This window comes from Pteropus medius, unplaced genomic scaffold (genome assembly GCF_902729225.1).
Source record: "Pteropus medius unplaced genomic scaffold, Ma_sr-lr_union100, whole genome shotgun sequence".
NCBI classification, from domain to species: Eukaryota; Metazoa; Chordata; class Mammalia; order Chiroptera; family Pteropodidae; genus Pteropus; species Pteropus medius.
In genome coordinates, this window is record NW_024340849.1 from 50,090,568 (window position 1) to 50,107,124 (window position 16,557).

Genomic DNA, 16,557 nt, shown 5'->3' on the forward strand with positions numbered 1-16,557 from the left:
TTTTAAAAGATGCAATAGATGTATTCAATGAACAGTGTTATAAAACTTACACAGATGGCAAACAAAAACTGAGTTGTTTATATAGTTAAGGCGATGCTTGTTTGACGCAGAGGCTTGAGTGTCTTTGGACAAGAGTATCACCAATAACCTGACAACTGGATACATACACCAAATCCATACCTTAACTGGGAAATTAGATGGTAAAGAAGTCAAAAGACTTCACTTAGGAAAGACTCTTCGGTCTCTTTATAACAGGAAATGTTTGGGGAAAGCATGTCTAACATAAGAAAGCATGTCTAACAGTGTGATTTTAAAAACTGCATTGGGTTGCTGTACTTATTTAAATATCACTATCCATATTAATATTTTTTCAAGAAACAAAATAACTTTGTTGTTTTCAACTAACGTATAATGATGTAAAGACTATTGATGCTAGGTAACTAAAAAAATGTTAAAAGAAGCAACTGCCCAGTGTTATGAACCAATTTCAATTTAAGTGTAAACTGCTATAAAAATTTGAGTAAATCCTTAGGAAAACATTATTTGAAGCAGGACTGTCCTAAGGTAATGCACACAAACCAACATAGTCTATTTAATAAAAATATTTAATGCTGCCAAAAAGTATAAAAATACAGTTGGAATGGCAGTACAATACAAAGTAGTCTTTCCTAATTTATTTCCTTTACATCTTTCCACATTTCATACACACATTAAAAAACTTAACAATACATCAAATTAGAGGGTTCTGCAAAGTCTTCTGCTGGTGGTTGCTCTTCATTCCCTGGATGTAAAGTTTACTTTGTAAACAGACAAATGTGAGGCAATCTACAGGCTTATCAAGCCTCACTTTAGTTTCCGGAGTGGGCTTCAGTTCTTGCTTTGCACATCAATGGTTCAAAATTTAAAGCTGCAGAATATTCTCAAGTCATGAATATTTAGGTGTCTGTCAATCTTGGCCTAAAACATAAAATAAGAAGTCATCTATTCGATTCATATTTACCAAACACGCAGACATACACAGATACACACAAACATAAAAGGACTAACAACTAAAAAGGCAACCAAGAAACATTCCAACATATCACATTCAACCACACTAAGTGCTTCGCTGTTATCTAGGTAAAACTGTTTGAGTGCTTGATTTTCAAACAGAATTGGTAGTATGAGGTAGACTCATGTTAAAGCACCATAATTTATATATATTCTAATTATGAATTGTTAGGGTCATCCTGTATTACTCAAGAAATGACCTCCATGTGAGATACTGACAGACAGATTAAAATAAAATGTATCCACAACAGTTTAGCAAGATTATATGGTATGTGCTAGACTTACCAATACTTTGGCATTCATTCATTTCAAAAGTCTAATCCAATTTGGACTTCCACTGAATCATACTGCTAAAAATATTATTAACGTAATGTTTGAACATAAAATTGGCTCATATCCTTAAATTGTAGACTATTAGGAGCATACTTTTTGTAGGTATAAAAGATAATACTAACAATTATAGCAATATAGAACTGAAGTGACATGATTTAGTTACTATCAATATAAAAGAAAACACAGACAAAGTAATTGACAGATTTATTGTTATTTTAATGCCAAAAAGTAAAGAAATATGAGAGTTTAAACAAGGGATAGACAGATAAAACAACTATTTTAAGGGCAGTTGAGTTTTGATGTTATTTCACAGTATTTGCAAATAGCCAAACTTTTGAGGTAAATGTTCTTTTCATTCTTCCCCCAACTTCCCTATGACAAAAAAAAAAAAAAAATCTAAATACTTGTCATTATTTTATCTTCACATATGTAAATAGGAAATATAAACCATACCCACATATTTACCTCAAATGTCAAAAACCCCAAAATACTGCAAATTGAGCTTCCTGATGACTACTGGTTCCTTCTACTGAAGGAAAGAATAACAGTACCAAGCGCTTTGGTGTTCTAAATACCCCTTTTCTCTGATTTTCCAGCACTGATTAGACATCTGTGGATCACAAAAACTACTATGGCTGTGGAATCTAAAGAACAAAACGAATTAATCGAAAACAGACTCACAAATACAGAGGACAAGCTCATGACTGCCAGAGAGGAGGGGGTTTGGGGGCTGGGAGGAAGAGGTGAAGGGTTCGAGTACAAATTACTGTTGAGAGATGGCCATGGAGATGGGAGCACAGCATAGGGAATGCAGTCAGCAGTAATGGAATGGCTACGTGTAGAGTCAGATGAGTGACAGAGTAATCAGGGGGACTGCTTCATAACGTCTAACCAATGTACTGTATACTTGAAACTAATAATAAAATGTGTATTAAAAAAAAAACCTACTACGGCTGCTTACTACAGGGATCTGTAGTAACCCTGAACCCAAGTGGTTGAAGGAAAAGTATTTAATGATTCTAACTGCTGCAAAATACATATTTATTTCACATGCATTCAGAAAATTGCTCATTGAAGCAAAGAATCTTAATCCAACCAAGCAAAATGAATGAAATAATGGTTTAGAGAATATTCTGATATTCCAGTATTTTTCTGGCCTAGTGGTAGTTCAAATTGTTTCACAACAATTGTTAGAGGAAAAACTTCTGATTTGTTTCACTTAATAAATAGAGGGTTACTTTAAATTTTAACAGGCAAAAGTAGTTGTCTGATGTTTTCCCACTTCAATATTTGGTTTAAATATTGCAAAAAAACAGAGTTGGTGTGACATAATGGAAAAAGTATAAGGTCTAGAGTAACTAGAATTCTAGATTGGAGTTTGAATCTCAGTTCTGTCATGTATTATCTGTGCAATATTGGGCAAGTTACTTATCCTTTGACTCAGTTTTCTTATCTGAAAATCGGGGTAACATGATGTATCTCAAGAGGCATATGCGGTTAAATTTAGGTTATGTATTTAAACTGATTGGCAGAACTGTAGGTGTTCAACATGTAATGTTGTCTTTCCCAGCCGGGTGTTAAAGATACACTTACCAAGGATGAACTATGACTTAAAACAACTGTAAGAACTTGACGCTGTTTTTTAAAATTCACTTATTTTTTTTTCTTTGTAAGGATTATTCTGGGGGACAAGAAAATAAGATGAAATCACTGGTAGTCTTAACTATTTTAAGACTGTACTTATTTGCAAGACTGAAAAGACAAATGGGCTTCATTTTAGGAAAAAAAAATGTTCACCTGAAAATTTTTTTGCTGTTTTATTTAACAAGGCAAAAGTAAAATGAGTTCAAACAAATAAAATGAAATGAAATTAGCCCTGTTTGCACTTTCTTTGGAGAAGCGGCCCTCATATACTGCCAACTGTCCTAATGCTGGACTGGATACAAGCACTGGACTTACAGACAAAATCTTCCCACGATGGCTCCACACCTGAAGTAACAGAAAGCCAAAACTGCACCCAAAATATTTTGCCACCAGATATTCACACTAATAGTTTACTGAAAAGACTAACAAAAACATCTAAGTTGAGCAAAACATTGCCTTATAAACAAAATGAACTTACCTAGTTTCCCTCTCATGAATTCACCAAACTCAAAATAACTTTGCAAAGTCATAATTTTGAATTTTTTTATAGTAGTAATTTGAAATATCAGCATCATCATGGGTCTAAAACATCTATGCCAAATTAGAGCAACAATAAAGAATTGATGCTTTTCTTTAAGAAATGGTCTCTATAAGGAAAAAAAAATCCTATGCAATTTTCCTTACAGGTCTCAAAACATACTACGTACTAGAAAACCAGACAAAATTTGACTCTGTAATATCCTATATTCTATAATTTCCATATTCCACTCCAAACTAAAACCAAAATAGAAAGAGTTCAAAAGATTGTACTTTTCATTCTCTCAATGAACTGCACAGATACGGTCAGAGCTCTTAAAAATTTTTTCATTGTTAGGGTGTTCCCGATAAGGACAAAGCCTCTCAAACCAAGCAGGGCTTCTTGTCTGATTCACTGCCTATACCTGGCAATGCTCTGTCATGGAGTAAATGGCACATGACATGAGAAGAGGGTCAGCAGTGACAGTGAGGAAAAATTCTCCCCAAGGAAGTTTCCAGAATCTAGTAGCCAAAGGAGATAACTCTTTCCCTGAAGAGTGTTGAGAGAAAACACTTGTACAAAATTGTTCAATGCCATTCTTGGAGCAACCTGAATGTGATGAATATTGAGAAAATTCCTACTGCTGAGGGAAAAATGAGAGCTAAATCCATACTATTTTCCTAGAAGGTTTTTCTTTAGAACACTATCTAACAAAGTGGAAAGCATAAAATTTCCAAATCTTAAAAGGTCAAATCTCCAAATCTGGATGAACAATGGAATGGCTACATTATGGCCAGGTACATGGAATATAGCCAATAAATGTATAGTATTTGGACTGAGGATTTCTGGGTAGAAGAGGCATTACAAGCTTACACAACCTGAGTTTTTTCCAAGCCATGTTATCAGTTATATTCAATGGAAAAGATGGCTGTAATTTCTAACATATCCATTGTTGTGGGGGCTGTTGGTGTTGCTGTCCCATAAACAGTGCTTTGAAGATAAGTATAAGGAAAATGGAATCAAATCCAAACAAATGAACTAGGGAAGAAGATGAAAGAAAATGGTCAACTCTAGAATAAAACATCCAAAGAATGACCAAGACCCATATTTCAAGTGAGAACTTCCTTTTTTTATTAGTGTAAAAACACTATGTTTCTATTTTTCAAAATTTTATTTATAAGATGTTGTGCCCCTATCATCTAAGTAAGTCAAAGCCAAGCAAGGGTGTTTTGAAGTGTGCGGGAGAGATTGTGAGACCCACACTCTCTACTCCACTGATAAACACAGGTGGACTCACTGGAAGGAAAAACAAATCAATGCTGAAAGGAGGTGCAACTCCTAGACTCTTGCCTGAACACAGGAAGAAATGGATGACACATAGAATGGCATTAGGCTTACAGACTACATTAAAAAAAAAACACAAAAAACTCTATATAAGACTTGTATCTAAAAGTCATTATCAAGGATGACTAGATTTAAAACGCTGTACAATAACCAGACAGGCACTTTGGAAATGTACCTACTCATTAAAATAGAGTATACAATGATTAATCAAAATATTTCTAATATAATCAGGTTCTGGCCTATGTCTATATAGAATCTAGTCAGAGGTGTTTTTCTAAGAGGCAACTAACTTGTAGAAGGTTAAGCCTTTCTTTGAGAATTATCTAATTCTAAAATATTCTACACAAAAGACTTTTCAATGATAGCACCATAAAAAAATGTAGAAATCTCAAGTCCAAGGCTGATTATGACTTAATAACAATACCACCTACCTCAAAAGTTTGTTGTGAGGATTAAATAGGATAATATATGTCAAGTACTTTGCATAGTGCCTAGCACACAGTAAATGATCAATAAATGGTATCAACCATCACTCTGAATTGATGCAGAAAGCAAGGAAGGAATTGGATTAAAACTAGGGGACCGCTTCATGTCATAATCTACTTTTTAAACCAATATACATTTTTTTGATTCACATCAATTCTAGTTTATTTAAAACAAAGAAGACAAGCACAAGTGTACACAAAATTAACTTGAGTTACAACTCCTTCCTCTGACATACCTGTTAAGCAGAGCTATTTTTTTAATTTTTTTTTTTTAAACTTCCTTTCTCTTTTCTTATTCATTCCTTGGTAGAAATATTAATACATAGTAAAATAGACCAAAACACAGAGGAGGAAAAGGACAGAACGAATACATAAAATATCCTCTGAATATGAGGAATAGTCTTTATATTGTTCTAAAGTTCTCTATGCTCTGTGCATATGGTATTTTAACATTCCAAGAATTCAGGAAAAAGGTATTATTTTAATTTTACATATGGATAAACTAAATGTGGAGAATTATATTTGTACATATTATATATGTGCGAGCGTAGATAAAAATCAGTAGTAGGATAGCATAAAATACTTGACTAAACTTGGAAATGAGTGCATAACCAGTTGCTATAGCCAGAGAACATGGCATTAAATCAAAGGCTGCTGGTCAGTTTATTAGCAAGGATAGATATAAACACAAATGAACTATACATTAATGTAAATATTCTTTTCTTAATGTAAATAATAAAGCCTCTGGCTATTTAAAATATCTTTCTTTCTGTCTTAACCTATTAAAAAATAATACTACCTTATTAAAGTCAAACTATGCAACTGACTTTTAAACTTTGTGAAAATCAGAAAATATTATGAAGAGCTAAGGATACACGAATTTTGTAAAGATGTAGAACCCATCATGAATTGCTAACTTTTCCTCTGGCTTTACTGAGAAGGCAGGAGCCATGTCTATGTCCTTTACTCTGACTAGTACACCTCACTTAATAAAGGGTCAGGATGATGACCATAGGCACCACATCATGTTGACATATATATATTCAACAATTACTACATAGCACCCACCAAAAATACTTGTTACTGGTAAAAACTTAACACACTATCCTCAAGGATCTGCCTGAAGGAAGTAAGATGACTAACTCTTGAAGAAATTCATCAACAAATGTTTACTATACTATGACCTGAAAACTATATTACAACAAACACCACCCAGAAGGACAGATAGCAGATAAAAAAGCAAAGCTACAAAACTGAATCCAATGAAGCACATTTACCACGTCAATCGGGCAATGTGCATCATTACCAGCATCTGTTTTAAGTCTTTACCTTTTCTTTTGTTTAAAGCAAAGCTATCTTCAATGGGAAATTTAATACGGTCTATCCATATTTGACTTGCATAATAATATTCTGCATTTTAGCAAAGATAAAGCAAGACAAATTGGAAAGAAATATTTTAAACCAATAATGATCTAACACATAAAGGCCTTAGTGCCTGAACACAGGTTTAATGCAGACAGACATAAAGACAATGTCCTCCTTACCTCTTTTCCATTTAAAGGTTACAGGACACAGTAATACTGAATTAGGACACAGGCACAAGTTTATTTAATATGTAGTACCACCTACATCCTGTTTTCATACTTGCAGCATAATTTAATACATTCAAGGATACTCAAATCAATTCAACATATCTATCTATAACAATGGTTTCCAAACTTTTTTAAAATTATAACTGACCTCTTAATTAAACCTCATGCAGAATCTTATGTAACATATAAAACAGATAAAGGAGAGGTGGTCTGATTAAAAGTAAAGGCTGGTAGCTTGGAGTCCTTCCTACCACCTCTTGGTGACCCCTTAGAAATCCATTGAGCATAATTTGAAAAGCACTGAAATAATGTGATTTCATTATTTCAGTAATTAAATTTATAATAACTATTTAAAGTTTAAGTTAAACAAGTTAAACACTTAATGGAATGTTGGGATCTGAAGAAAGCTAGCATTCAAATGAGCAGTTAAATTCATTTAAACAATATACTTTTAAAATACCCATTAAGAAGTTAAAGGGACAATGTAAGGTTTATACATCATCATACTATTTATTGAAGTAGAAAGAACTTGAAAAAAATTTTTACTTCAAAACTTCAGTCCTTGTAAACTGATATCATGGATAGTAAAATACTGCTCCCTATATTTAGTTCCTAAATCATCATTTACCTCAATTATAAATTTGGGTAGTTACATTAAATTTTCATGAAAAATAAACAGTATTAATATAATGGGCTTTACAGAAACCAATTTCTCTACAAAGTCTCGACCAACTGTTATCTAACTATGCCAGTAAAGAGAATTTTCTTTCAAAGATATTTTTAGGGAAAATTTTTGTTTTTCGTTTTAAAATTGGGAAAACTAAAAAACATAAAAGAAATGCAAATACAAGGTAAAAATACTTAAGAGTTCTAACTGCTCATATCAAACTTCTCTTGATAAAAATGTATCCAGTACAAGTGAATCAATATACAATTAATTTTTTTATGGTAACAGATTTTTCAAATTGAGCTTTTTAAAAAAGTACATTTAACTACAAAAGATTAAATAGGTACTTATAAAATATATTTACCCTGAAATGATTAAAAATATAAAATGTTGATGCCCATGTCAACAGCACATTATACATTACACGCATTATTTAAAGGTCATTTTCTTTCCAGTAATAATATAGATAAAACCATGATACTTATTGCTTATATCAAGTGCAGGTTATGAAATCAAGATAGCTTCAAAAAAAAAAACAAATCCTTGTGATAAAGGATTTCTCAATCTGGTCAGGATATATGTTACACTTAACATGTATAAATACAGTTGCAAAATGTACCAGTTTTTAACAGGCATTAAAGTCTTTATTTTAGATAGCCGTTTACATTTTGGGGGCAGCGCCCTGAGATGTTGGGCTGAGGACTGACTACATCAATTATCTGGTTGGTGTCTACTCTACTGCTCTGGTTTTTTGGGTATGAGGAGTTTGCTAATAGACAAACTCTTAAGATTAATGCAACACTGTCAGCTACTAGTGCAGAAGCTTGCTGGGCAAATTTATAGGACATTTTGCTGAAAAAACAGTGTCCAGCCTACAAAAGCACCAACCAAAATGACTGACACAAACCCCATCTTAGTGAGAATAGGTTGCCAATGTAACCACCTTTTTCTTTTTCGTTCAGTCTCATTTAGCCTCTGTTTCATCTGCTGCACCTTCTGAGCCGTGCTAGCTTTTCTGTCTTCTCGAATTCGTTTCCGTAGAACACTACGAATAAATAAAAACAAATAAAAGGAAGTGCTCGGTAGAACTTAATTACTCTAATAGAGAGGACCTAAGCTCAAATATCTATAGCCCCTACGTACATTTTTCAAACTCACTCAAACGTGCAATAAAAAAAAAGGAAAAAACCTCAATATTCTAAATGGTCCAGAGATGTATTTTGATAATTCAGTGACAATTTCTGGTACAATTTTATATTAATAAATACTTTTGGTAGGACATGAAAATAAGCATGATGCTTTCTCTAGGAAATGTGAACTAGTCACTGTCAATTTTCTTTTTCTTTGCTAACCAGCCAGAAGTGGAAAGACAAGTGGGTCCCCTAGCATCTGGTTCCTTTTTGTGTTTACATTTCATTTTTGACAAAGGCTCCTAAGAAAAGCTATCATCTTAATATTTCTATGAATAGTCTGCTGTGGGAATATCTATTGCTCTGTTTGTCCATATATATTTCTAGCTCCCATTTTCCTATTCAATATAGAATTTTTCTTTGACTCCCAAGATACATGGTCCTAGGACTACAGAAACAAGAATGGCCAATGGCAACATGTAAGTTACTAATGCCTATATCACAGCAAAAACCTAACAGTTTCTCTGCCTTCAAATTTAACACTGTCATAGTAATTTTCCTAAAGTATAGCTTTGCTCATGTAGCTTGATTAAAAATCTTAAATGACTTTTCAGTGTCTATTACTGAATTAAGAGCCGATGTTTTTCCCTAGCCAAAATGTTTAACCTGAATTTAATAATGGGAAATCATCAGAGAAATTCAGATTGTAGGGCATTCTAAAAGGCAACTATAGTCTAAAAGCTGCAAAAATGACAATGTTAAGGGGGAAAAAAGAAAAAAGAAAAAAAAAAGTTCCAGATGGAAGGAAACTAAAGAATCATGTTAACCAAATACAATATACACAATCCTCAGTTAGATCTTGAATTATTTTTTTTAAATAGCTAGAGTCTGAGATCATGAAAATATTCCAAAATTAGATTATGGTGATGGCTACACTACTCTAAATATACTAAATCTATAGAACTGTACACTTTAAATGAATGAACTTTATGGTATGTAACTATCTCAATAAAGTTATGTGAAAATTTTGACAACTAGAGAAATCTGAATATAGAACTAGATAATTTTATCAACGGTAAATATCTTTGGAATACTGGAACTTTCAAATACTACTGGTGAGAATACAAAATCATGTACTTGTGGAAAACTATTTAGCCGTTCCTAAAATGTTAAGCATAGAGTTACTATATGACCCAGCAATTGCCCTCCTAGGTATATACCCAGGAGAACTGAAAACACACCCATGTAAAAACTTTCCAATATTCTCCTGCTATGCACAATTTCATTCTTGCCCAAATGGTTTTTTTGCTGTTCTCCGAATTTGTTCCTCTTTAAACTAGAAACCTTCTCTTCTCTCTGGTCCTCTCATTTCAATTCTATTCTTCAATTTTCCCTCCTCTCATCCCCTAGAACCTTTCTATTCTTATCTTATGGCATTTAATTTATGACAAATAATGTATGCTGCTAATTTGGGTTCTTGTTTTATAATATATTAGCAACTTGCAGACTTTATTTTGCTTATCTCTGTATGCTCTGTAGCGATTGCTAATTTTTTTTTTTTTTTTTTTTACCTTTACTTATTACATACACAGATATCTCTGGCTGTGAATACTGGCTATAATGATCTGCAAAATTTATTACCCAGAATTCACTCTCTCAAATGAAAATTCTCTATAACAAATACGTGAGTAACTGCTAGCAAAAAAATTTAAGTTGTATTCAAGTGTAGGCAAAACATACATAAAATATTAAAGAATATAGAACTCCCACCCATGGGTTCCTGTATTTGCTTCTGCCAGGAGCCTGGGGCCACCAACAACTAGGCTATAATTTTGGTGGAATCTTTAACACTGTAGTATAGAAAACAATTATAATTTTTATCCAATATTGTCAATTACCATATAAACCAAATATGAGTTCACTGAATGTTACATGATTATATAATTATGCTTTAAATACTGTTAAACAGGCGTTTAAGAGGATTTTTATGATTTGGGGGGAAACTAATTATAGTTTTGGTTGGGCTGAGAACACACAATTTTTCCCATTTAAAATAAAAGAGGCTCTGGCTTTCCAAAAATGTATTATACATATAAATACATATTCATGAATGGAATACAAGTACCAAGGGATGCCATTACTTAGTTTAAGAATGCAATTCCAGAGTAATAAGGACTATTCTCATTTTGTGATTCAATAAAATCTTTTTTTACATAGTTGGGCCTAAAGAAATTAACATGCCAAGTAGGACCAGGCCAGGTTTTCCTGTATGTTTATACAATGTAAGCCACAAACTGGCAGAGAATGCTTCCTGTGGACCCCTGCCCATGAATGACCATGTGAAATTCTCCAAGGTGGCACACACAGAAGGCTACTGCCAACACATGTCTCAAAAGGTGTCGTTTAACTATGCAAATACATAGGGGAAGGATCCGAATAATCTGACTTTTCATTTATCTAAATTGTTCTCCACTCTCAGTGATCTGGGTTCATGGGCTGCACTATAACTGAGAACACTGCTTTCAAAACTTGACAGCAACCTACAGCAAGAAATATCTCACCATCACAACAGAGTAACCACAGAAACGTATACATAGTATACTATATGTAAATATACATAATGTACATAACGTATATATATGAAAATGTTAAAGCAGTTATTATTTGTGAAGCTCTGACCTATTTTATTCTGTAACTTAACTGATTCTATTTTATTGTATTTTATTATTTCAAAAATACTTTTTATAACTCACTAAATTATTTCATGATTATGGGACTGTGACCTTCAATATGAAAAAAATGGATTTGGAAGATATTTAATAAAGAAAATGAAGAAAGTATTGTGTTCTATTTCTCTGAAACTGAAATCCTTTTGATAAGATTTTGGTTTATTTTATTGTCATCTCTAATGCAAAGTTGTAGATCAGTATTAAAATTTATTAGGACTGAACAACAAAACTTTTCAGAATAATCTTTATTTTATGCTCTTTTGCTTTTCCTAACCTTGTTCCCTCTGCTCACAATCCATAACTCTCCCACTGGGACCCACCTCCTGCTTTCAAACATGCTCTGGTTTCACCTATCCTATAAAGAAGAGAACCACATATGCGTACGCTGCTGTACCACTGCTCTCAACCCCAAAATCCACTTTCTGCGATCGCTCTGTAACTCCTGAGTGGTTTTACTGATTTACTTTGTACTGTCAAACTTGGATGAGTGCTTTACCTTGTTGCAACTGTTAATGTGGCTGTGTTAAAATGGCTGGCCTGTGCCCTTAAAGATTAAAACTCAACACCTCTGAAATGCTAAGGGCACCAACTCTATTATCAAGCCTGTTTTGTATTTAACTCTGCAAACAGTACTAGCCAAATAGTACTAGCCAAAACTACATACCACAACAAGAACCTGAGAATCTTATTACTAAAAAAGATCATTTATTTATAACAATATTATTTCTTGATATAAAAGTATATTTAAGGTGAAAGAAAAAATAAACAACTTTATGCTTTAATTTGTAGTCTAAAACCTCTAAAGCCACAAACAAGGAGTAGTGCTGCTAAGTCATAATAAACTTTTCAATGTAATAACATATGTACTACATATTACAATGTTACCTTTTATAAAATTCCAGGTAATTTTTATATTAGGGAAATATGGAAGTGAAGCCGTATGTGTAGGAGACCGTAATGATTTTCATAGCACATCCCAAGAAGCCAATATAACGAATACAACTACAACATAAAATTTCCCACAATATGAAGTATATTTGACAAAAAGAAAAAAGTCATTCAGAGATACCAAAGGAAGTAAACGAGCTCATTTATTCTGCTAAGTGACTCACACCTCAGGATAACAGCTTCCTAATGTGTGTGAGATAATTAGAGCTTCAGAAATTTTTTTTAAATTTAAAAACCTGAATAGTTTACACATTCATATGGATTCAAAACTCAAAAAGTATGTAAGAGTATTTTATGTAATTTTTTTGAAAAAAAAATTTTCTTCCTATAATGGAATTGTTTTAATAGTCTATTAAATATTTTATAATTTTATTAAAGGCATATTACTAATTACATTATATAGTACTACATAACTGCACAAATGGCAGGTATTCATATCATTTATTTTCTGTACCATACTATATATTTCAAATCTAATTATATTCACTTTTGTTCTCAATTAATATTTTGTTAAACCATTTTCCAACTGGTGTCTGTCTATAAGTACTGGCTTATTAATAGGACTAAAAGTTCTTTGAGATCAATGTTATCATATACTACTTGAATACCCTTAGGCAATAAATGAGTGATTACATTAATTCAATAAACAAAGGGTCCATATTAGTTCACATCTACTGATCTTTTTAAAATAAAGCCTCATCTTTTCAACCATGTTATTCTTACCTCTCGCTGTTCTCCTCCATAGTATCTTGCATTTTAGAGGATAATCCTGTATATCTGTCACTTGTCAGTTTTTCTTCTTCTAGGCCTATCCTATTCCCATTGTATTTTTCAGTCATTATTTTGGTTGGTGAATGATCAAAAGCAGGACATAAGTCTTCTTTAGAAAGTTCTTTCCACCGTTTCTAGGTAAAGAAGAGAAATAATAAATACAAACACTAAAATTTTAGTTTTTCTTAATATAAGGATTTATGAATTAAAATTATATAGTCAACTTAAGAATATCCTGTGATGCTAACAGATGAATGAAAAAGGACCTCACTAAAATATCAGTCATACTACGAAGACTGTAGCCAAAGCCAGATTTTGCTGGATTCCTAATCCAAAGGTTATGTAACACTGGAAGCAATGACCAATATGGCACTTCAATGTGATCTAGTGTCTCCTTGTTCCCTGCCACTGTCTAATTTAATGCCAAACCTATTGTGAAATCTTCAAGCAGGTCCCCATGATGCCAGAGGACCTTTATTTGGTTAGGCCAGAGAGGAAGAAGGCAAATATAACCTTGACATAGGGGACCACTGGCTCTCAAGTCCTTTAAGGGGTAGGAACACAGTCATCTATCTCCCTGCCAATATTAAGAGAAGCAGAGGTGGCAGCAGGGAGAGCCAATGGCTTTGATTATTTTAACTTTTGACACTGGTGCAAAAGGACTTGGCATAAACAGGGGTGGCCCTCTTTGAAGATTCTTATCATGGAAGGATGGAGTCTCGAATCTAATGAATAAGAAACACTATAGCTTACTGGTCTCAGGATTTTAATGATTTTGAACAGAAATGTAACACTGCAACTTACACTTTTCTGGAAGTGATGAAAAGCTCATTCACTGGAGTTAATCTAGTGCAAAATGGCATGTTAAAAATGATGGCTGTACATTTAATTTTTTTAAAAACCCTGGAAAATTCATTGATACACTGATAAACCAGTTTCCAACTTGTCTCATTATCATACAACAGAAGAATTAAAAAGAAAAAGGCATTTTACCACACTCTACCTTTCCCATATGTCTCTCTTATTAAGTTGTATATTAATGTACTTTTTTTTTTGTTTTATAGTAGTTGAGTCACAAAAGACTTACAGAATGTAAAATTCTATAATGTGTTTTATTTGGAAGAGAGTGAGTAGTACAGTTTGGTATAATCTGGCTAGAAGATGAGAACACATAGAGCAGGACCCTAGGAGACGAGGCCAGAAAGGAAGCCGATCTCAGGGAAAGAGGTCTCTGAACTCATCTGAGAAACAATGGGGTAGATCTGAACTCTCCTGAGCAAGGACCTAAGAAGATTTAAACTATATCCAGAAGAATGTTTTGCCAAGAGCTGAGAAAGTACTATAATGGTACATAAGAGTAAGACATTTTCACTTTAGATGACGACTATGTCATTTTTTTCTTTCTTCCCCTGTTTGAAATTTTTGTTATACTCAGTCCAAATAGTATTTTTATATTGAAGAAGATACAAGTGGGGAAACAGGATACTTACTAAGCACTTACTACACTCTACACTATTCGAATGCTTCAAATGTACTCGTTCTTAATCCTCATAAGAACCTTAGGAGGTACTACTACTATTATTATTATACTCTTTTTACAGATGAGATGGGTTGGGAGAGTTTAAGTAATTTGCTCAAGGCTATGCAGCTAATGAACAGTGGGGCCAGAATTTTAACCCAGGTAGTCAGGGTTAACTCTCCTATAACCAACCCCTCATGCTTATCTGTAAAAAGCTCATCAATTTCAGACACCAGATAGTTTAAGAAAGTAACAATAAAAATGTTAAATTGTCTCCAGAATTTATGCTGGTTAATTTCTGAAGTTTCAATCTTTTACTAAGACTTAGTAAACTTGGTTCTATACTCGGACAAAAGTTAATTAACAATGTCAATAAACTAGATGATGCCAAAAATCAAGTCTTACTGGACCACATCCCAGAATAGGCAACAAATTCAGAATATGTCAACAAGAAAAGCACTCAGCAAAGGTGGGGAAAGGGGTAGCAAGAGAGAGTTAATGCTAGTAACTAAAAAAATAAAAATAAAAGCTATGTCCTTTTGCCATGTCTCTGGGCAGCAAACTCACTCAGTTAAGTAGGCACTCCAAAATTCCCTGTCTTGGCTTATCACTGCTGGCTGGGGAAGCCAAATCATCAATACTACAGGTAGCTACAACCTTGTTCAAGCGCTCATTTTGAAGCCTAAAGTACAGCTATCTAGATGGACAGTTTTTCATCTAAGTCTATGCTCACGCTGAACCACACTCCAGCATGTCACGTGCTGCTCTGAGCAATTCCCTATGCACTGTCTGTAATCCCACCTATTTCTCACCGAAGAAACCCCCTCGAAGGAGCAGTCAAGTGATGTGATTAAACTTGAAACCCATTGTAATTTGTTAAAAGTATATCATTCACTTAATACTTTATTAATAATGTCAAGTTACCAGCCCAAGGCCTTATACCAATTCTGAATTGCCAAACTGGAATTATTCTGTGAAGTTTACTGTCCTCATTGATACTGGGAGTGTGCTAATAAATATGTGGTAATACCAGCAACTACACTGTGTATTGTGTCCGACCTTGCACTAAGAAAGCTTTAAGGTAAATGATATTATTAGAGACAACAAGAAGTTATCTATAGTTATCTAGGTAGATCAAGGTCATTGGAGATTTCTGTAAATAAATACATGCTATATTATTACAATTACAAACATATATTTACTAGTTTTAGACATTCACTTTAAGATGTGAATATTAACAGCTCTCCTTTGTCTCGACAGGTTCTAAATCACTTTATATCCACATATGCCAGAGACCTTCACTTAAAACTATATCTAATAATGAAAATATCACTCACACCTAATAAATCTAAATTAAGACTAAAGGTAAAGACTGATGCCCCCTTTTAGGAAGAAAGTACCAAAAAACAAGAATTACATGGGTCAGTGCTATTTGGAGATATACAGGGTTCAGGAGGTGCCTCTCCCCAATGCCACTGTGCTCACACTAGAAAGAAGCTCCCTTCTTCTTCCTTACAAATATTAATTTTAACCCAAAACTGGAGGCAAAAAAGAAGGAGTTAAATGTATGGAATGAAATAAAAGTTCTATAAATTGGCTATCACATTTGTTTACATCAACAGAGATACTTTTATGGGCTACAATTATATTTATGCAGTTTGAGGCTTCCACATATAAAAAAAAAAACTTTAGATTTTTGTAAGAGTGAAGTTTTATGATTTAAGATTTCAGAGAATTTCACATTTCTTAGAATTCTGTTCTAACCTACGGTTCTCGTATAGCACTGTCCAATGAAATATAATGTGAACCACATATATAATTTAAAAAT

The 16,557-nt window shown here is 33.3% G+C and overlaps 1 protein-coding gene across 8 annotated transcripts in view; it reads right to left on the bottom strand.

Moving 5' to 3' along the window:
• Nucleotides 1-586: 586 nt before the first annotated feature.
• Nucleotides 587-16,557, bottom strand: part of PTPN2 (protein tyrosine phosphatase non-receptor type 2) — a 70,603-nt gene continuing 54,632 nt past the window's right edge. For 3 of the 8 annotated variants that reach the window (XM_039846382.1, XM_039846410.1, XM_039846411.1), the window contains 2 exons: nucleotides 13,163-13,344; nucleotides 6,952-8,677 (listed from right to left, as the gene is read on the bottom strand). In XM_039846382.1, coding sequence (XP_039702316.1) covers nucleotides 8,470-8,677; nucleotides 13,163-13,344 — 390 coding nt within the window. In that variant the 3' untranslated portion in view covers nucleotides 6,952-8,469. Of the gene's footprint in view, nucleotides 958-1,570; nucleotides 1,756-1,790; nucleotides 3,065-6,951; nucleotides 8,678-13,162; nucleotides 13,345-16,557 lie in introns of those variants that run through there. The other 5 variants (XR_005649361.1, XR_005649360.1, XM_039846409.1 and 2 more) reach the window with 5 other exon arrangements.